The 22396-nt window shown below is 37.9% G+C and overlaps 1 protein-coding gene across 2 annotated transcripts in view; it reads left to right on the top strand.

The window, feature by feature from the left end:
- The first annotated feature begins 715 nt into the window (after window positions 1-715).
- Window positions 716-22396, top strand: part of ARSB (arylsulfatase B) — a 72164-nt gene continuing 50483 nt past the window's right edge. Inside the window, exons 1-4 of one of the 2 annotated variants that reach the window (XM_032214379.1) lie at window positions 716-1428; window positions 7289-7475; window positions 9143-9333; window positions 10410-10617. In XM_032214379.1, coding sequence (XP_032070270.1) covers window positions 1048-1428; window positions 7289-7475; window positions 9143-9333; window positions 10410-10617 — 967 coding nt within the window. In that variant the 5' untranslated portion in view covers window positions 716-1047. The remainder of the gene's footprint in view (window positions 1429-7288; window positions 7476-9142; window positions 9334-10409; window positions 10618-22396) is intronic. The other variant, XM_032214378.1, reaches the window with a different exon arrangement.

Below are 22396 nucleotides of genomic sequence, written 5' to 3'. Positions count from 1 at the left end.
GCCTGTGGATGAAATAGTGTTGAGTGATTATTACACTTCCTGACCACTAACTGAAACATGTTAGAGCAGGCGGAAAAAGTTTGGTAGAATTCTGTCACAAAGTTTACACCAGACCATCCTAAGTTCATAGTTCCCTGAAATTTATGCAAATATTTCAGTAAAAATCATTCTAATAACATCGCTAATTCCATGAAGCATATTATGCATCGAGGTGTGTATAGGTATGTATAAAACAAGTGGAGTTAATCTAGGTTCTAGTGCAGCATTAGATAAGTTCACATTAGATAAGTTGTAGCAGATAAGTTCAAATTGTCTGCTACTACATCTTCAACCTCAATAATACTCGGGCAAACAATAGATACAAACTCAAGGCAATAGTGCTCCAAACTTGATTGCAGAAAATATGACTTCAGCAACAGAGTGGTCAACGCCTCGAAGAATGCTCTACCTGACTGTTGTTACATCCTCAAACCCCCCAGAGTTTCAACCTTAAACTGTCTACCGTGGACCTCACCCCTAAGAGGTCCTAAAGGAGGTGTGCATAAGCGCACCAGCGTGTCTTCCGTTCCTGTCCTAATGTCCCCATTTATTTGTACTCATTTCCTTTGTTCATCTCTATGTTTATACTTGTTATCTTGTACATGTTTGACAAACATGTAACAACTCTTCTTGCTCACTTGTATGTTTGCAGCTGGCTCAATCTCCCTTTTCCATCTCCAAGATGCGGATTGTGTGTCCTTCCAACTGTTCACTACAGCCACAGCCCCATTCAGCAAAGCGGAGGACGAAGGATACTAGAAGTTGTCTTCCAGCAAGATTGCACTGTTGCAAACCTGTTCTCTGAACTGGGAACTCTCTAAATGGGGGGAACCGGGCACAGTTTAAGGAGCACGAAACAGGCCGGGCGGTTCTCGGGGTTGCACTCTGCACCTACTATTAAGTTCATCCCACCATGGAGATACTAGCGAAATCGCCCCAAACCCAGAAAAAGGCGCTTCAACCGAACCAGCGGGCTTCTAGTCCCGCCTCCTTTCATTGGCCTGGGCGATGCTGCTTCGTCCGGATTGGGCGGCTACGCTGACTCTGATGGTGGTCCCGCCTCTCGATCATAGTTCTTCCTTAGAGGCGGGCAGTCGACCCAGTTCCTGCTTGCTCAGGCAAGCAGCGATGGTTCCGAGGTTCCTGTTCCTGGGGCTGCAGGTCTTATTGCAACTGTGTCGTCTGAATGCAGGGTCCCCAAGCTCGTCGCCGCATCTGGTCTTCATCCTGGCCGACGATCTAGGCTGGAACGATGTGGGCTGGCACGGCTCTCAGATCCGCACTCCGAACTTGGACGCGCTGGGTGCCGGCGGAGTGCGCTTGGAGCGCTACTATGTACAGCCCCTGTGTACTCCCTCTCGCAGTCAGCTGCTGACCGGCAGGTACCAGGTAGGCGCCAAAAGGAGATGGACTTGTCCCCAGGAAAGCGAGATGTATAACAACATTGGCTGGTTCTTTTCTCACCGCGCTCCTCTTGCAGAAGGCGCTAAACTGGTGCTTTGAAGCTACCCAGATAGGCGAGACTGTTTTATAATAAGGACTCCTATTATATATTAGTATAGGGTCTCCTGCTTGAATAGGGGATTGGACTAGAAGACCTCCAAATCAATTATTCCGTGCCCCATAAAGAATTAGAGTGCAGAGAAAAGCAACAAAGATGATTAGGAGACTGGAGGCTAAAACATACCAACATTAGTTGCAGGAATTGGATATGTCTAATTTAATGAAAAGTAGGGCTGCAGGTGACATGATAGCAATGTTCCAATATCTAAGGAACTGCCACAGAGAAGAATGGGTCAACCTATTCTCCAAAGTACCTGAAGGGAAAACAAGAAGCAATGGATGGAAACTAATCAAAGAGAGAAGCAGCCTAGAACTGACATCTCCTGACAGTGGAAACATTTTACCTCCAGAAGTTGTGGGTGCTCCAACACTGAAGGTTTTTAAGAAACGATTGGACAACCACTTGTCTGAAATGGTATAGAGTTTCCTGCCTGCCTGGGTCAGACTAGAAGACCTCCAAGGTCCCTTCCAACTCTGTTATTCTGCTGTTCTGTTATTCTGTTGATTAAACTTGAATTGGAGAAACGTTAGATCACATTAAAGCCCATCTTGATTTTCAGAACCGGATCAAGTACGATGATTTTCTGACAAAAATATATCATTCATAAATTGAAAGAAAGCATGACCAGATAATGCAGAATGACGGGTGGAAAATTCAAATTAAACATTTTATTAAAAGAGGGATGTAAAATGTAGACTTTCCCAAGAACCTATTTAGGCCCAGTTATTTTACCTGATGTTAAAGGCGAGCAGGGGAGTAGTCAAATTGCTGATACTTTAGGTTTAAATAATGTGAATAAGAGAATCTCTATAAATTAGGAAAGGGGTGTTAAGAGCAAATATAATTAAATTTATAAGTTTACATTATACAAGTGTAAAGGGATGTAGGAGAGACCCAGGTTCAAGTGTTAACCATAAGAATTACTCACTTGCTCTCAGCCCAACCTACTTCACAAGGTTGTCGTTACAGAGGGAAGTTAAAGCAAGTGAGGCGTATGTCACTGAGCTACCAGAGGAAAGATCAAGTAGGAAAGTGATGAATTAAATACATGAGGCCAACCCTCTTATTTTTATGAATATAATGATTGATGGTTTGGGGGAATGTTGGAAAAACCAGGTGAGCCTAGCTCCTTATGAAAAAGGCAAGTTCTGTGTTGGAGATTATTAAGAAATGAATTAAAAATCAAACTCTGATTGTAGAATAGAGAAAGAGATAATAGAGAAAGGGATCAATCCTGAAACACTATATGCCACTCTTTGCATAATAGTTCAGAAAGAATATTATAGAGCTGTAAAAGGTTCAGAGAAGAGCTCACTTCTAAGGAAATATTGCAATATTTGGGATATTTGCCTTTTTTAAAAAAAGCAAATAAGATATAATAGAAATGTGTGCAAATATAGTTAGTGTAAAGAAAATAAAGAGTCAATCAATCATGCTGAATTATGGCAGTTTCAGGTCAAATGAAAGAATGCATTTCACATTGGACACATTTAAATGTTGAATTCCTGCAACAAAATAAAAAGATGCTTTGGATTAAAAAAAACAGTTGGGATAGTTAAAGGGAGATGAGAAACATAATGCTTTTGATTTGTTTAGCTTCGCTTTGTACAAATTCAGCCAGTTATTTATTCAGTGTGTTGCTTAAATCAGTCTTAAAGATGTAAGAAATTATCTTCTGCTCTAAAGATACAGTCAAAATGGATAATGTCTGTTAACGAGTTCTCTTGTGGCTTTTAATTTTATTATTTTTAAATGGGGACATTGCGCATTCTTAAACTTCTCTATTCTGCTGTGGAAAATAATTTATAAATGGAAGCACCAATATTTTTTCCCATGTTAGCAACATGTTTAGTAATAAGTTCCTTTTGCAGAATAGGAAATGAGGGAGTAGAAAACCACAAAGCATTTTCTACTTTTCTGTTAGTAATATACCCAAAATATGTTACTAATAGAACTGTGGGAAGAAACCAACTAAGAAAAACTAATTAGGGTAGGTTTTTTTTCAATTAGCACCTGTGACTTAAGTAACTTTGTGTTTATAAGTGCTTCTTGTTGCTCAATATTTTGAGTTGATTCCCCCTCCCCCCCTTTTTTAGAGTGAATGTATTGCACCTAGGAAGTCTGACATTATCCATTTGGAAGGAGAAGCAAAAGAATTTTGGCAATTCTGAAGAAACTTGTAAGAAATTTCTGTTTCTTACAACATCCCAAATTGCACCAGCATGATTGGTTCCTATAAGAGACCACAGTGTTTAACTTCTCTTCGAGAATATTTTTGCAGGATAAAATGTATACATAGATAAAAGGCTTGCTTCTTCAAAAGTCTTGCTTCAAGAATGAGAATTGTACCCCTTACCTTCCCCATTGCAAAAATTGAGATGGAGGCCAAGAGTTTGCTTCAAGGTGTTCTCAGAAAATTAGCCCAATGCTTATTCTGGATACCATTCACCTTTTCTGTATGAAAATGTATGTGTGAAGCAGAGGTGATATTTAGCAGGTTCTAACCAGTTCTGGAGAACTGGTAGCGGAACTTTTGAGTAGTTCGGAAAACTGGTAAATACCACCTCTGAGGGGCCCCGCCCCCATCTATTGTCTGCTACTTAACAGTAACCTTCCCCTGCCACACCCACCAAGCCATGTCACACCCACCAAGTCATGCCACGTCCACAGAGCCAGTAGTAAAAAACTTTGAATCCCACCATTGGTGTGGAGAGCTTTAACTTCCTGTCTACAAATCAACACATGAAGCCAGTTAAGATTCATCATACAGAGACCTAGATTTGCAGCAAAGATATTTTAAGCAAAATAGAGTTGTAATATTAGTATTGTGTATCCTCCTTATTTATCAGATCTTTGAACATATTATGGATTTGAATATGAATATAAACTCACCTCAATCCATTCCCCAGCATCTGAGAATGCTCAATGTTTTAAAATCTAATAAATACAAATACACCCATTACTGCTTGTATGTTGTATTGTAGTTATGACCACATTTGGGACCAGAACTTCTATCACTAAGTGAGACCCTTAAGCTCCAGTTTTATGACCTTTTCTGCTATGGCCATTAAACAAACCTCCAGGTCATTAAGTGAATCATATAGTTGTCAAATGAATCTGGCTTTTCCTATTTGCTTGTTGGAACCCAGTTGGAAAAGTCACAAATAGTGATTGCATGACCATGGGACACTGCAACCCTTATAAATGCATGCCAGGTGCCAAGCACCCAAATTTTGATCATGTGATCAAAAGGATGCTACAATATTGTTAAGTGCAAGGTCTAATTGAAAGTACATTTTTCAGCTTTGTTGCAATTTTGAATGGTCATTAAATGAATGGTCGTAAGACAAGGAGTACCTGTATTCCTTCACAAGATCTCATAAAGCCTCAGCATTCATGGGATTTCTCAAGATTTGAATAATTAAAAGAGGATGTTTCTTGTGACCCCAGCAAGGAACTGTTGTTATATTAGTAGTGGCGGGATAAAATGTAAGATCCTCTAGCTGAATTTCCATTATACTTTCCTTCTGCCTCTCCCCTCTCCAGTTCTAAGATAAAGAAGGATAGGCAGGGAGGTATTAAAAAGAAGAAGACAGAGTTGAGTCAATTTCAAACATTTTCTGTAATAAGCTAACCGTACCTAATTGAAAATAAGGAAGCAGCAATTCTGGGCTTTGTTTCCTTTTATTTATAGTCTGCATAAACAGAGGGATAGAATCAAGATCATGTGAAGTGTTAATACCACTTTATAAGGCCTTGGTAAGGCCACACTTGGAATATTGCATTTAGTTTTGGTCGCCATGATGTAAAAAAGATGTGGAGACTCTAGAAAGAGTGCAGAGAAGAGCAACAAAGATGATTAGGGGACTGGAGACTAAAACATATGAAGAACTGTTGCAGGAACTGGGTATGTCTAGTTTAATGAAAAGAAGGACTAGGGGAAATATGATAGCAATGTTCCAATATCTTAGGGGTTGCCACAAAGAAGAGGGAGTCAAACTATTCTCCAAAGCATCTGAGGGCAGAATAAGAAGCAATGGGTGGAAACTAATCAAGGAGAGAAGCAATTTAGAACGGAGGAGAAATTTCCTGACAGTTAAGAACAATTAATCAGTGGAACAACTTGCCTCCAGAATGCCCCAACACTGGAAGGCTTTAAGAAGATGTTGGATAGCGATTTTTCTGAAATGGTATGATGGCAAACCTATGGCACGCATGCCACAAGTGGCACACGGAGCCATATCTGCCGGCACGCGAGCTGTCAGCTCCAGTGCATATGCGCACACCAGTCAGCTGATTTTCAGTTTTCCAGAGGACTGGGGGAGGCCGTTTTCACCCTCCCTAGGCTTCAGGAAAGCCTCTGGAACCTGGGGAGGGCAAAAAATGGACCCAATGGGACTACTGGAAGTTCGGAAATAATCCTTTGGTAGGCCCGTTGGGCCCATTTTTCACCCTCCCCAGGCTCCAGAGGCTTTCCTGAAGCCTGGAGAGGGTGAAAAGGGCCTCCCCACTCGGAGGAAATGCCAAGCTCAGCTTGGAGGCGACCAGTGTAGTGTACGTGGAGGAGAGTTGTGCACACATGCACATGTGGGGGCACACTTTGCATTCTGGGTGCTGGCATGCGCGCACACTATCGCACACATGTGCTCACATATTTGGCACCCAACAACCAAAAGGATTGCCATCACTGGTATAGGGTTTCCTGCCTAGGCAGGGGGTTGGACTAGAAGACCTCCAAGGTCCCTTCCAACTCTGCTATTGTAAGAATCAAAACACATATTCCTATAAATGCAAGTTAAGTATATTTAAGTATTTTTTTACAGATACATCATGCAAAATATTCTTTATCTTTATATATTACTTTAATTGATTATGCTTAAAGTTGTCACAATTGATTTTTCCAATTATCAGATTTGTCTTCTGATAAAAATATGTCACTCTAGACCAGGGGTGACATAAAATATGTCACTCTAGACCAGGGATGTCAAATTCGTGTCATGGCATTGTCATGTGACATATCACAACTTTTCCCCACTTCGCTAAACCAGACAAGGCATGGCCAGTGTGTGACATATTTGGCCTGTTGGCTGCAAGTTTGACACCGCTGCTTTAGACCAATACTGGTAGAACTCAACTTACAACAGTTCACTCAAAGTTGCAATGGTACTGGAAAAAAGGACTTATACTTAATAACAACTGCAACATCCCTACATGATCTGGACTCTTGGCAAGTGATTCATATTTATGACGGTTGCAGTATCCCAGGGTCATGTGATCACCTTTTGCGACCTTCTGGCAAGCAGATCAATATGGAAGCCGAATTAACTGAACAGCCCTGTTACTAATTTAACAACAGTGATCCACTTAATAACTGTGGCAAGAAAGATCATAAAATGGGGCAAAATTCACTTAACAAATGTCTCAGTAACATAAATTTTGGGCTCAGCTGTGGTTGTAGGTTGAGAGCTACACCTGTATTTCTCAACTTTGACAACTTGAAGAGGCATGGACTACAACTCCCAGAATTTCTGAGCCAGCAAAATATTGCTGGCTGCAGAATCCTGTGAGTTGAAGTCCACACCACTTCAAGTTGTCGAAGTCGAGGAACACTGCTGTAAATAGAACTTGTTAAGCTTCCTAACATTATGTGGGACCTAATACTTAAGGCACGTTTGTTTTCATTAGATCCATACAGGTTTACAGCATCAAATAATTTGGCCTTGTCAGCCAAGCTGTGTCCCACTGGATGAAAAACTCCTGCCTGAGTTGCTTAAAGAAGCAGGCTATGTTACGCACATGGTGGGGAAGTGGCATCTAGGAATGTACAGAAAAGAATGTCTTCCTACCTATAGAGGATTTGATACTTACTTTGGTAAGCAAATGTATTTTCATCCTTTCTTTATGCTGAATACTAAGAATGTTCTATCATTTCCAGCAGCCCGGACTGGTTAGAAATCCAGTCAGAATTTCTTTTTTGATTGACCAAATTGTAATTGCCCGAGATAAATTATAGGCTAAGGCAAACTCCATAGGTTTCAAGCTCTGATGTCCATGTTCACTGAATGCATCAAGGCAAAACCATAGAAATGAAATGGAAACTTAGTGATGAGTGAACCTCAGGTAGAAGATTCTAGTGAACTGGGTAATCAAGATACAAGGAATGATTTTAAACAAGTAATTGGGTGCACAAAAGTGAAACAAACACACACTATGTATAATTATAAAATGGATTTCTTTTGCCTGTTATTCAAATATATTATTTGCTGGTTGTCGAGAAGCATAAATGAACTGAATTCATAAAAGGAACATATCATAACTGATACGATGGGCATGTTGGACACTTTTGTAGGTTTATGAAGAGCTGCATCAGTATTCCCCAGCCTTGAAACTCTCCAAATACTTTGCTCTTGTGGGAGTTGCAGTTTCAAAACATTTGAAGCACAGTAAGTTGGAAAAATTAGGTGATACTGCAGTAGTTGTTTCTGTAGAGGTTTCAGTTTCTAATATAATGTAAGTTTACTGCCTAATGATCTTCAGCTTCGTTGATGGCAGGTTCAGAGAAGAACTGGAAGCGAAAACTACCATACTTTTTGGAGTATAAAATGTACCTTTTTCCCTCAAAAAAGAGGGTGACAATCTGGGTGGGTCTTATACACTGAATACAGCATTTTGGCCTCCCAAAACCCCACCCCCTTCACAAAAATGGACATGCAGAGGGTTTGTGAGGCCTGCAAAGTGCTCTTGGGGGCTGGGGAGGGCAAAAACAAATGAAAAACGGGCTGTTTTTTGCTTATTTTTGCCCCCCCCCCCGATCCCCCAGGAGCACTCTACAAGCCCCTCTACAAGCATACAGAGGGATTGGGAGGTCTGCAGAGTGCAAAAACCTCTTTAAAAAATTTACCTCTTCAAAATCTTGGTGCGTCTTATAGTATACACATACTCTAATTACTTTAATATCATCTCTCATAAAGCTGGAGAAGTCTTGAAAATATTCTGAGAGACAGAGCTTACCAGTCTGTGCAGAAATTGGTAATCATTGATGCATTTATTAATTTCAAGGATTCATAATATTCCAGCAGTCGTAAGAGAAAAATAATTTTTCCTTACTTGATAGTGGCAATTCCTGATTCTGACAAGTCTCTAAGTCACCAGTTGGTGTCAGTAATAGATCAGACTTTTTTACACTTGCCTGGAGAATGTGAACATAGTATGAGCAGCTGTTGCTGCAAGCCTGATTCAGTTTATTCTGCAAATTTCAAAACAAAAACAGTTGTTCTGTTACAATATTCTATAATTTCAATATACATATATTAAATAATATATTAAACCCCTTAATATATTACGGCATTGCTTTTAATAATTTTACATAATGTATCTATTTATACTTCTTTAAATGGAGGATGGAATACATTGCCAAATAAGTGATAAGAGTTTATTTACTTATTTTAAAAAACCTGAGAAGTTTTTTTTCAAGTTTAGGGCATTTCTATAGTTCTTTCCTCCTGAAATTATACTGTAATTGATCATTTCCTGTTTTAGGCTACCTTCTTGGAAGTGAAGATTATTATTCTCACGAGCGCTGCGTGCCTATTGTGTCTAAAAATGTGACCAGATGTGCCCTTGATTTTCGAGATGGAGAAAAAATTGCTGAGGGATTTAAAAATATGTATTCTACTAACATATTTACAAAAAGAACTCTTGATCTTATAGCAAGTCATCAGACTGAGAAGGTATAATTGTATTTTTTGGGTCATACATCCATTTTTCAACATAACTAAATATTTCAATTTCATTTGAATGAGCTGTTGTAAGCAAAAGCAAAGGACTATTTGTATGGATAGGTTCCTTATTTAAAAATGCATTATTTCCAAGAAAAATAGTCTGGGTTCTTCCATTGCACGAAGTGAGGTGTCATCAGTTGTTTCAAGCATGAATTGCTATTATACAGTTTTACATGAAGTTGTAGGTGCCAGTAAATAAATAATTCAAAATGGCAAAAATGTTAGGTATTTACGGGATTCATTCCCTAAATCTGTAAGATGGGAACATTAACACCTCATGAGATTTGAGGCTATCGTGCATGATTGTGAATAATTTAAAAATAAATATTATTGTATTATTTAAGACTTCTGAATGCTACCTGGAAGTATGTAGTTGACATGCATCTGTTGATTCTATATTGCTGGTTCCTATGCTAAAGCATGGATTATTTAATTATGTTTCATAGCTGAGCCACAGTTAACTAGGTTTACATATACTAATCATGCTAAAAGGCACGAGGGGTCACATGTTTAGTTACATATCCATGAGCTTCTGTTTCTCTCCTGCCATCCTCACCTTTGTCATATCTTACATAATAGGGTTTTATATCATTTTGAATCCTGGGTAATCTGGATTCTAAATTGTGGGTGGAAACTTCATGAAGTTTCTTTGCAAGAACCAAAATAAAGGGCAGAAGTCATGTTGGAAATTAAGGAACCATAGTCCAACTGTCTTTAAATGTTTGTCAATGCCTTTGGCTCCTGAACATGTTTCTCCAGCAAACAGAATTAAGCTGCCCTATATGGTAAAGGTTTTTTAAAAACTAAACAAAAGTTGTGTTCAGAGATTATTCTCATTATCAGAACTTCACAGACATGGAAAGCTCTTTTCTCAAGTGCTTTTTACCCTATCCAAGTGAAAATATAATGAAGGAAGTATACATAGATCAAAATGTTATTATGTGTTCTTCTGATGGTTTCATTTAATGCTATGGTATCTCTCCCCCCCCCTTTTTTTTTTGGTCATGTGTGTGTTTGTGTTACAGCCATTATTTCTTTACGTTGCCCTACAATCTGTCCATGAGCCCCTTCAAGTACCTGAAAAATACATAGAGCCATATTCTTTTATCAAAGATGAAAAGAGACGCAAATATGCTGGAATGGTTTCCATAATGGATGAAGCTGTAGGAAATATCACTTCCGCCCTGAAGAGATATGGCCTTTGGAATAATACCATTCTCATCTTTTCTACAGGTAAGAATGAATAATTAAATATATAGGTACACAGTGATATATCAACTGATACAAAAAGTAGAGGGCAGATTGCTGTGAAAATGGCTATTGTAGAATAACAATTGCACTGGTCATCTGTGGGCTGCCGGAACCAATTCAAAATAGTGGTCATTCCCTGTAAAGTCCTATATGGTATGGCCCTGAATTACATCATTATGATTCTGTCTTATCTAAATGTACAGAAAAGTCCTGTAGATCCAAACCTGAAGTGAGATAAAAGATGTGTAAACCACAAGGAAGGTGGTCTTGGTACTAGTTCCCCCATTGTGGAACATGTTGGTCTCCCCAGATACCTTTGACCCCTTCACTTCTGGGGTTTCAGAAAGCATTAAAGCTACTTTTTTTTAATTAAAAGTTTTTTATTTTTATTTTTCAAAACAGACACAACACAAAAAATCCTCTTTCTTTACATACTGTAGAAAGTGTATCAGTTGGTTACAAAAAAAATTTGTGCGTTTCTTTCACAGTCACCCATGATTCATATTAATTCTAGTATTTTAAATCAAATATATTTGTACATATTACCATCATCATACCCCCATTCTCGTTTGACTATAATTGTTTAAACGTCCATCATAAAACATACCAAAACTCAAGACATAACCACATACTGGCATCTCATTTGCTATTTCTAGTATCCCAATAACATTTAGTAGCAAAAGTTTCTAATCTCCCTTTCCAAATCACTGTTTACAATTTACATCCAATTTCCCCATGTTTGTAGCCATACCTATATATATATTGTTATCATTATCTCTCCTTTATTTGACTATATCCATTATCATAATTTAGTACTTTTTTATTAATCTTTATATGTAACCAAACCATTTCTCATCTTCCTTTCATAGGTATCATTCAATATTCCTATCCAATTACTACTTGTTATACCAATACATATGTATACATTATTATCATTTTAAATTGTTTATTTAACCATATCTATTGTCACTAAATTTTACTAAGTCCAACTAGTTTTAAATTAAACACTTTCATCTATCAACCTGTATCTTTCAAGTAGCAAAACAGTCTCATGTCTTCTGCCATTTGTGGCATTAATGCTCTAATCATCTCCTCTTCTTTGCAACTCATTGTTTATTGATTCTCTCATGTAATTTCGATGCCCTTCTTCTTTTTCCTTAATCAGCTTGTCTTTAATTGTCAGTGTTGTTATCGAAGGTGTTACTAATAAAATTTCTCCCTTTAAGTCCATAAGTTCTTTTATTTTTTCTTCTTCTGCCATCTAGGGTAGGGTTCCCATCCATCTAGTTCCCCTTTCCATATTCCACTTTTACATTTCCAGACAGAAACCATTCACATAGATGTCAGTAGATTTGATTTCTTTGCAGTCATTTTTCTCTTTATTGCTTGGAACTCTATCCTATATTTTTCCCATTTGATAAGCATCTCCATCCTTTTCATCATATTTTTCTTTGGTGCTCTAATTAAAAGCTACTTTTGAAGCTACTTTCAGCTATCAAGGAACATCCAATGATTTTTAAAAATATTATCTATTGGGGGGAGATATTTAATATGTTGGCATTTTAATATGTTATTGACAGTTTTTTTTCTGTACATCCCCTGACATTGACATGATCAGGTCATATACAAATAACCCAAATAAATAATTAAATCTATAGAAAATGAGGCACCGTAAGTAGATGATGGAGTTTGATATCATGAACAGAATTCTCAACCAATTCTTTCTTAGTTTGCTTTGCTGCAGTCCTAATACGATAAGGCAATTTGCAACATTTAATGTACTTACCATATTTTTCAGACTGTAAGACGCATCAGAGTATAAGACACACCAAGATTTTGAAGAGATAATTTTTAAAAAAAAGTTTTTGCCCTCCATGGCCCCTAGGAGCACTCTGCAAACCTCCCAAACCCTCTGCAGGCCCCTTTTTGAGAAATGCAGCACATGGGGGGGTTTGGCAGGTCAAAATGGGCCCATTTTTTGCCAAAAAATAGGGTGTGCATAGAGTTTAGAAGCCTGCAGAGTACTCCTGGGGGATTGGGAGGGCAAAAAGAGCCTGTTTTGTGAAAAATGTGCCCATTCTTCACTCATTTTTGCCCTCCCCAGCTGTCAGGAGCTGTCAGGAGTCCATTTTTGCGAAAAATGGGATGTGTGGGGCGGGGTTTTGGGAGGCCAAAAATACTGTATTCAGTGTATAAGAAGCACACAGATTTTCACCCTCTGAAAAATATGGTACATGGATAAATATTATTGTCATTAATCCTACTTGTAGGATTATTGTTATTATTGAAATTGTTTTTTTTTAATTTGGCAATTTTCTGGGGTACCTTTCATTTCATTTTTTTTTTAAACAAATGTTAGGAAACATTTTCTTTCCCCAAACACTTGGGAATGATGCAATACAAGCAAACAGTTGATGCAATTGCACAACATACAAGTTCCAGCACATGTTTGGTTACTATTGATGTATTGAGAATTTGTTCTCTAACAAGCTTATTAATATGTGTACTCACAATAAATTAAAATATAGTTGACTAAATATTGCTTATAAGGCGTGCATTAGTTTTCCCCAACTTTGCTGTAAACAAGTGCTGTAAAAGTATATATGGAAAGCTTCACATGTTCTTTAAATATAGAACAATATGGCTATCCAGTTTTTATTACTGTGACAATTTTATGCAATGCTTTCTCAAATTGCCATGCAGTTTCTCAAAAAATGTCTTCCTCTGTAAAAGGGGCTTTTCTCCCATAATTAAGCATCTTTGAAAAACTGTTTTTAATTTCTCTTAGCAATTTTAGGTTACTTTGTTATTGAAAATAATGAAGAGAGTTACTGCTGAGTTGTATGTCTATGGAGATTCTCAGTCATCCAGGTCATGGTTGTCCCAAAGTTCTTTTTCAAAAGGCAACTGGACTTTCTGGTTTTTCTTGAAGATATTTCGCTTCTCATCTAAGAAGCCTCTTTAAGTTCTGGGTTGTAGTTTTCTGTTGTACGTTACTAAAACAAGAAAAATCAAGAGAACTGTGTCAAAGACCAACCTACCCATTATGATTCTGGAAAGATGATTAAAAGAGCATATAGACCCACAGGCTGGGCCTCTAAGACATGCAAGAACATCATTCCTGAGAATTTTATCAGAATTCTCTTATTTTTCTTAAAGTTTCAAAAGCGAATGCTGTTGCATCAGAATGAGACAGTTACAAAAAGAACAGGCCTTACCTTGCTGTAAGCTCAGTAAAACTGATTCTGCTTCTGAGACACAAATACCCCATCTCTTAAGCAGAGAAAATAGCAAAGAGGAAAGAAATGTTTAGCCTAAATATATTAAGAACATTTCAGTTCATGATTTGACTATTGTCTAAAAGTACTTGTAAAAAAGGCAAAATGAATCCAGGCATACTTTAAAATACCTTAATAGTATTTTCAGGTAAAGTATTAAATAAATCTGCCGGAATTCTACTTAAACAGGTAGTCCTTGATTTATAACAGTTCGTTTAGTGATTGTTTAAAGTGACTTATAACCATTTTTCACACTTGTGACCATTATAGCATCCAAACGGTTACATGATCAAAATTGCCAAGACACTTGGCAACTGACTCATATTTATGCTGGTTGCCGTGTTCATGTGACCACCCTTTGCAACTTTCTGACAAGCAAAGTCAATGGAGAAGCTGGATTCACTTAACAACTGCACTACTAATTTAACACATGCAGTGATTCATTTATCTATGAGAAGAAAAGTTGTAAAATAGGGCAAACTCACTTAACAAATATCTCATTTAACAACAGAAATGTTAGATTAAATTGTGGTCATAAATCAAGGACTACCTGTACATTTATTTATATTTTCATACAATTAATTTTTTTTAAGTACTACTGATTTTTTTAAGAATTCCTCTTTTTAAGGAAAAATAACTTTAAATCTAGCACTCTACTAACTGCCATAGAGCACCCTTAGTAATAACAGGACAATTTTCACAGACCAATCACAAGATAATTATAAAACTCTTTACATAGATTTGTCCTTTTTTCATAGGAAGCTGCCTTATGCTGAGCCAGATAATTTATCTCAATATTGTCAATTCAGCAGTAATTCTGCATTCCTAATTTGGGGGGGGGGGGGGGAGACTGTATTCAACAAATTTAACCTAAGACTTTTAACTTACAGAAAATGGATTCTGCTATTGAAGTAAGACCATGTTTTTGCTTTAGTTCTCATCTTAACCGAAAGAATGGAAACCCATAAATAAGGTGGCTACTTGGTAGAACCTATATCTTTAGCAACTTATGAAATGTGGAAGTTCAGCACATTCTGTGCTCCAAGTATAAACATAAAACTATGGAGAAGGCTGTGCCTACTACTGTACGTCTGGTAATTTCCAGAAGAGGGTGCTACAAGATATGAAATTTACTTATCATGGTCAGAAATTAGTTTCATCTATTCTGTTCTTTGTTTTGAAGCGTAAACGTTTCCATATTCCTTTCCTACTGTTATGATACTTCTTGTAGCAAAACAATGAGCTAAAATAAATCTCAGTACGTTCTCTTCCATCAACAGCTAGTACAATTTAGTAAACATCCTGATCTTCTTTGGTATGCTGTTTGTAGTCTGGGTTGGCTTTCTGATGCAGCAGTGAAAAATGTATTACTGTCCAGATGTAGCCATTCAGCATCCCTCACCATAGCCATATTAGCTGAAGTTGTTGGGAGTTGTAATACAATATCTGGAGGAATATAAGTTCTTTGTCCTTGTTTCAGTAGATCGTGCCAGAGAGGCAGTAGTCTAGTTGAAATCATGAATCCAGGTGTATGGTTACTTAATTTCTACAATTAGGACTTAAAGATCTAGGGCTCAGAATTTCATGGTAAGTCTCTCAACTTAATCTACCTTGAAAGCACTTTTATGAGATTAAAACAACAAAAGAATATATCTCCTTTCCTGAGCTTCTTGAAGTGGGGATATATTGAGAATTACATTTTTTTTGTCTTTACCGCATGTGACTTAACGCTTTTTCTTTGGATGCTTGAAATATAATACATAATACATACAGATATAATGTATGCTATCACATAATTTTCATGATCATCTATAGCAAATCAATGTAAAAAATTGGAGCGATGGCTGCAGGTTTGAAGAATTGCTGTTAGGAATGAATTTCCTTCTATCCAAAACAGTGTTTTTCAAATTTTGGAACTTTAAGATGTGTAGATTTCAAGTCCCAGAATTCCCCAACCTAATTTTCTAACAGAATCAGAGAATGGAGTATGAGAATTCATTCTAATTTACAATGAAAATTGACATTAAAAAAACCCAAACAGTTACTGTGCCTCTCCTACCCAGAGCTGGCCCTCCTTAATGAAGCATTTATGTACCTGTCTCTGAATTAGTTACATTACTACAAGTTACAAGTGCAGTTGCTTACTATGTGCTTTATATGTTATCCCCATATTTCCATTCTTGTGATCTGCTTCCTTGTTCCAATACATAAGCCTTGCTTTTTCACAAATAATGTAGATATTTGGAAACTAATCAAGGACAGAACCAACCTAGAACTAAGGAGAAATTTCCTGATAGAACAATTAATCAGTGGAATGACTTGCCTCCAGAAGTTTGTGGGTGCTCCAACACTAGGGTTTTTAAAGAAGAGATTGGACAACCATTTGTCTGAAATGGTGTAGGATTTCTTGCTTGAGCAGGGGGTTGGGCTAGAAGACCTCCAAGGTCTCTTTCAACTCCACTATTCTGTGAGAGTTCCACTTTGATTAGTCTATGGTCCAGCTATTTCACAGGTTCCTGTCCTGCTGCCCTCTCAGAGTGGTTTATCTCTGTATTGACTGTAATTGAAATTATAAATTACAGGTGAGGCCAGGCTAATCAGCACTATTGTACACTGAGAGCAATATATCCATATGTATTTTTAATATAATTATTAGTAAGTTACAAAACAATGATGACAATAATGAGAGTCAACATTATCACCTTGCTAGCTCATCATTGTTTTGTAACTTAGGGGGACTCCAGTACTAATAATTTACTCGTGCTGGCAGAGAGGGATCCCTACTATGGATCCCAAAGAACTCTGACTATTGGGATCCAAAAGAAGAACGTTCTCTGCTACAGTGCCCACCCTTTAAAACATCCTACCCACTAGGGTAAGATCTGCTCCCTCCTATCCTTCAGCAAGAGCCTGAAGACCTGGCTTTGCTTGTTGGCCTTGGGATCAAATGCAAGAGTTCCAGACAGACTCCACCTCCCTTTCCTGCTCTCTGCTCTCCACTTATCCATCTTTTTGTTATCATATTGATGTATTCTCATTGATTTCTTTTTCATTGTTTATTCTATTGTTCTATTTTTTTTTACTTTTGTTTATGTTTGTTTAATCTTTTCATTTGTTCCTTTTTATTGTAAACTGCTAGACTAGGCAGTTTGGCGGCAAATAAATTTAGCAAATAAATAAAATAAAAATAGAGGCATTTCAGTGTAGATTATTTTTTCAAAGAAGATGTGTCTCTTGTTCTGCGTTCATGTAAGGACTGGATCCCATGTAATTTAAATGCTTCAAATACTGATATGTGCAATCATTGAATAATACATTAACAGCATATTTTTCAGAAAACTGCTGTATATACTTTACAGATATATTGCAAGTAGGCTTTAACATGAAAGTTTTCAAATACAAAATGCATGAGTGATTTTGGAGTTCAGACTGGGAGCAGAATTCTTCAAAATATAGAGGTTGCTTGTATGGGTTTAAAAATGGGTGCATTTTTAAAAAGTTTAGTAGGATGAGTGGGAAGGAACTAATCTTGCTCAGAGAAGAATATACTTATCACAGAAATCATTCATTGTGGACGGCATTGAAACACACAATACACAAAGACCAAAAGGGAGAGAGGAGGGAGCTGCTTAATCCTTGAAGTACAGAAGTTCAAGAATCCAGGTCAGTGGGAATGCCTGAGGTTAGAAATTAAGTGGCTCAGTCAAGCTCTGAATTAAAGCTTTCATAGAAGCTGCACAACTAATAAATATAGTGCACACTACTAATCCTTTCCTTTTATAAGTTTTGGAAGGATTCACTCCCACAGTTTAAAAATTTATAATGAAATTGAAATCAGAGACTTACATTGCTGTTTTTGGCAGTCAATTCTAAATGCTCCAAGCTGATGAGAACAGAAGAACAACTTGAATTGGTGGCAGGTTTGCCCCTTGTTTAAACTCATTCTACAACCTCATGCCTTTTAAATAAGTACATGTTTCAGACATTTCATATTGGTAACACCCTGTATAATTCTTGACATATAAGTGTTTCTTTATTGCTCCTAAGATATACGTATAAATATACAGACTCCAGACTCAACAGATAGTCTCAATTCTTTTTTTCATAGTTACATTGTGCTTCTTGCTATTGATTTCTTATCTTAAGGTAACGGTTCCCCTCGCACATATGTGCTAGACGTTCCTGACTCTAGGGGGCGGTGCTCATCTCAGTTTCAAAGCCGAATAGCCAGCGGTGTCCAAAGATGTCTCCGTGGTCATGTCTCATGGCCAGAAAGACTAAATGCTGAAGGCACACGGAATGCTGTTACCTTCCCACCAAAAGTAGTCCCATTTTTCTACTTGCATTTTTTACGTTCTTTCGAACTGGTAGTTTGGCAGAAGCTGGGACAAGTAATGGAAGTTCACTCCATTACACAGCGCTAGGGATTCGAACCGCCGAACTGCCAAACCTTCGATCGACAAGCTCAGTGTCTTAGCCACTGAGCCAGCTTGTCCCTTCCTAACTTATTTATCTCTTATTAAGGAACTAACTTTATGCTAATATGAAGTTGCTTTAGAAAAATAGATCATTGATTCTCTTAAAGCAGTTCAGTATAGTACTGTCAATTGCCCAAGATTTCCCCCTTACCTTTGATCCAAGGAGAAGCATATGAATGCCCTCCAAATGTTTTAAGCGCCAATTGCTTTCAAACCAACCAGTACAGCCAGTAGTAGGAAACCCGGCGAGATGTATAAAAAAATTAGTTGGATCCTATGTTACCATCTCAAATTATGAGACTCAATACTTGTTTATCGATATGGATATTTATTTTATTGATTGTGGAACAGTCTGGAACAGATTTCATCCATTCTTATCAAAGATGATTCCTGGAATACAAAGAGGAAACAAACTAAGGAAGATATGTACATAGGTTCACACTAACCAATAATGCATTTTCTTTTGATTTTGCTTAATAGATCATATTTTATGTCAATCCATCTATTTTCTTAAATCAATTATAGGTTGTGTGTTGGTGTGCTGTGTTGATTGTGATTTATTTAGCAAATTATTAAAACAAACCGAGGCTGAACACAGTGTGCAAATGTATATACCAGCGATGGCGAACCTTCTTTGGCTCGTGTGCCATAAGTGGGGGAAGTGCAGGGGGGGTCGTGTGCGGGCGTGCCGCACCCATAATGCAATGCATGAACACCCTCAGTGCGTATGCACGCACTACAGAGGCGACCCCCCCCCATTTCTGCATGTTTTTTTCGCCCTCCACAGGCTCGAGAGGCTTTATAGGAGCCTGGGGAGGGCGAAAACAGCCTCCTCCGTTCCCCCGAAGCCCTCCGGAGGCTTCAGGGACCTTCAGGAGGCTTCTCTGAAGCCTCCGGAGCAGTCAAAACGACCCTCCGAGCAAACCAGAAGTCCGTTCCTGAATTTCCGGTTTGCCTGTAAGGCCGTTTTTTTGTGCTCTGGAGGCTTCAGGGAAGCTCATGAAGCCTCCGGAGGGCATCCGGGAGGCAGGGGAGGCTCTTTTCACCCTCCCCAGGCTCCTATAAAGCCTCTGGAATCTGGGGAGGGTGAAAAATGGCTTTAAAAAAGTGTGAACTTAGTTGGCCAGCGCACATATGCGCACTGGCCTGCTGATAGGGCAGCGCCTTTCGTGCTCTGACAAATGGCTCCGCGTGCCACCTGTGGCATGCGTGCCATAGGTTCGTCATCATTGGTATATACCATAACATTTTTTATAAAATGCAAAAGATTATGGGTTATATTAAACAGCTAAGCACTCAGAGTCACTTTGGATAGTGAGATGAGTGGTATATGGAAGTCTGAAAATTGTGCTGGCTTTAGAGGACTGCTTAGTACTGGTAATAATGTCTCCAGTACCTTAACTTGACAGTTTAAATTCAACATCAGAAAGAATTATTTTGCATTAGCAGATGGCATTTGAGATTCTTTCATCAACATGCATGGAAATGTTTTGGCAATGAGACACAGTATATGGATGCCAAAATACTCATTGGAAGAGGTGCTCTGAGGTTTGGAAGCAGGATTTACTATTTCAGCTCCCCTGAATATAACAGTGGATGTAGGCTAACTGGAATGGAATTTGACTTATTATTTATGAAGATCTTGAGTTTGGAGAAACTATAGCAATAGCATTTAGACTTATATACCGCTGCATAGTGCTTTTACAGTCCTCTCTAAGCACCATCTGAGAAGTTGGTGGACTTCACTATACGTAAGCCTAGAAAAGATTGGGATCTGGATAAATTTTATGCCAAGGGGATATGAACTTAATAGCCATCTTCTGTCAGTCACTGTCATTTGCATTTTCCCCTTATAATTTATTTCCCCTGTTCAGCAAAACGACAGCAGCGCAAAGGAGCAAGTGCACATTGAAAAGTGTATTTTTAGAAAGAATTTTGCTCTTCTCCCCTGAATGCCTAATAAAATTCAAAAGTCAATGTGAGGAGAGATATTTTTCTGAACCTCCGAAAAAGGAGAGTGCATCAATCATATATTTCTCAAAAATGGGAAAATTAAAGTCAATCAAGAGAAAATGGTGAATTCCTTGGAAATACATATTAAGGCAAATATGCTTACTAATATAGTGTTTTAACGTATGTTTTGCCAGAGTTAAATAAGGACTACTGTGTACAGTTCTGAATGCCCTATGAGACAGTTTTGCTAATAAATATTAAATCATAGAATCATAGGGCTGGAAGAGATCTGGAGATCTTCTAGCCCAACCCCATGCTCAAGCATTTTAGAATAGAATAGAATAGAATAGAATGAGCTGGAAGGGACCTTGGGGGTCTTCTAGTACGGTTCCACCACAAATCCACGAAGCCCTTATCCGCGGAGACATAAGCGTGGAGACTAATTCGCGCCGTTCTAAGCGCTAAGGAAAAACGCGACCCTACCGCGATGACATAATCGCGGAGGGCAAATCCGCGCATTCCCAAGCACTCAGTGCCCTAAACCTAACCCTAAACCTTAACCCTAAACCTAACCCTAAACCTAACCCTAAAACAAACCCCTAATCCTAACCCTTACCTTAATTGAAATCGGCTTTCTGCTGCGGCGCCGTTTTAAAGCGCCCTTCTGTTGCCGCGCTGTTGTCGTGGCGGTGATGTCGCGGCTTTAGCGACACGCTTATGTCTCCGCGGATAAGGGCTTCGCGGTTTTGTCGTGCCACGTTCTAGTACAGCCCCCAAGAAAGTATATATATTTATACTATCCTGGATAAATTGATGTTCAATCTTTTCTTGAAATCTCCAGCAACAAAGCAACCCTAACCCCAGAAGTCAAGCCATTCCATTATTTAACTTCTCTTGCAGTCATATGGCATATACTATAAGAATAGTTTATTTACACTGTTCATTTTTCTGAGATTTTGACTTGCATTGGCAACAGAGCCAAAGCCTTGAAACATGAGCCTATTCTGAAAGATGATCAAAAAATGTTGGTAGGTAGGTGGTGGTGGGGAGGCACCATAGTATACCATAATATAAATAACCAAGAAAGTTATTTATACTTTTGCAAGAACCCAAAACATCAGTGACCAGATAAGATAACCTAACATTAGCATTATCCCAATTTGTCAGAAGACTAAATTATTGTGGAGATACACGGAGCTTTTCCACTATCCAAACCACATTAGAAATATGCTTTGAATAGGCCACGTATTTGAGATTATAATTGCTAGACTATAATTATTATCTCAAATAAATTTACTAAGAAGTATGAAATACCCAGCAATTATTTGAATTCAGATGGCATAAGTTCTCCTTCAGACATGTATTATAAATGTGTGATAGGAGAACATGAATTATACCTGAGAAAAAATAATGATAGGCTTTGCTCTGTTTTGTTCTTATTCACCTATCCCACATAGCTCTGTAAACTTTAGAAGATTTGAAAAGCTAAAAAGATTATTCCCAAGCTCTTTCAAAGTACTTTATTAATTCACTTAAGAAATGTACAACATTAAATCCAATCTAACTTTGAGTTGAAATTCAGAATGATAATTCCCTTTAGTTTATACATATTCCTGAGCTGTGGGTATATTATCCTCTTAAAACTCTACGCCCTAAAATAGTGTACAACAGTTAATATATACTAAAAGAGTTGGATAAAGATGGAGAATGATCTTCAAAAGAACTTAAATAGAAACAACTCAGTATTTATTTTTCCATGGTGGGCCAGACAGTTGTAGATGTTTATCTACCTGTCTGCCAATGTACCTATCTATTGTGGTATGCTGTTACAAATACCAGGCAGATCAGGTTGCAGAATCTGTATTTGCTTTAGAGACAAATGAATAAACATAAGCAATTGTTTTCTTCATTATTGCCTGTATTAATCTATCACTTTCCTATCACAACATTGGTATCTTATAGCGATTTAACATCTAAGGTGCAAAATGCACATTCAGCTTTGTATAATGTTTAGATAGTTTGTGGAGAGAATTCTGGAAAAAGTGAGATACT

This window comes from Thamnophis elegans, chromosome 3, assembly GCF_009769535.1.
Source record: "Thamnophis elegans isolate rThaEle1 chromosome 3, rThaEle1.pri, whole genome shotgun sequence".
NCBI classification, from domain to species: Eukaryota; Metazoa; Chordata; class Lepidosauria; order Squamata; family Colubridae; genus Thamnophis; species Thamnophis elegans.
This window is presented reverse-complemented; position numbering and strand designations above follow the sequence as displayed.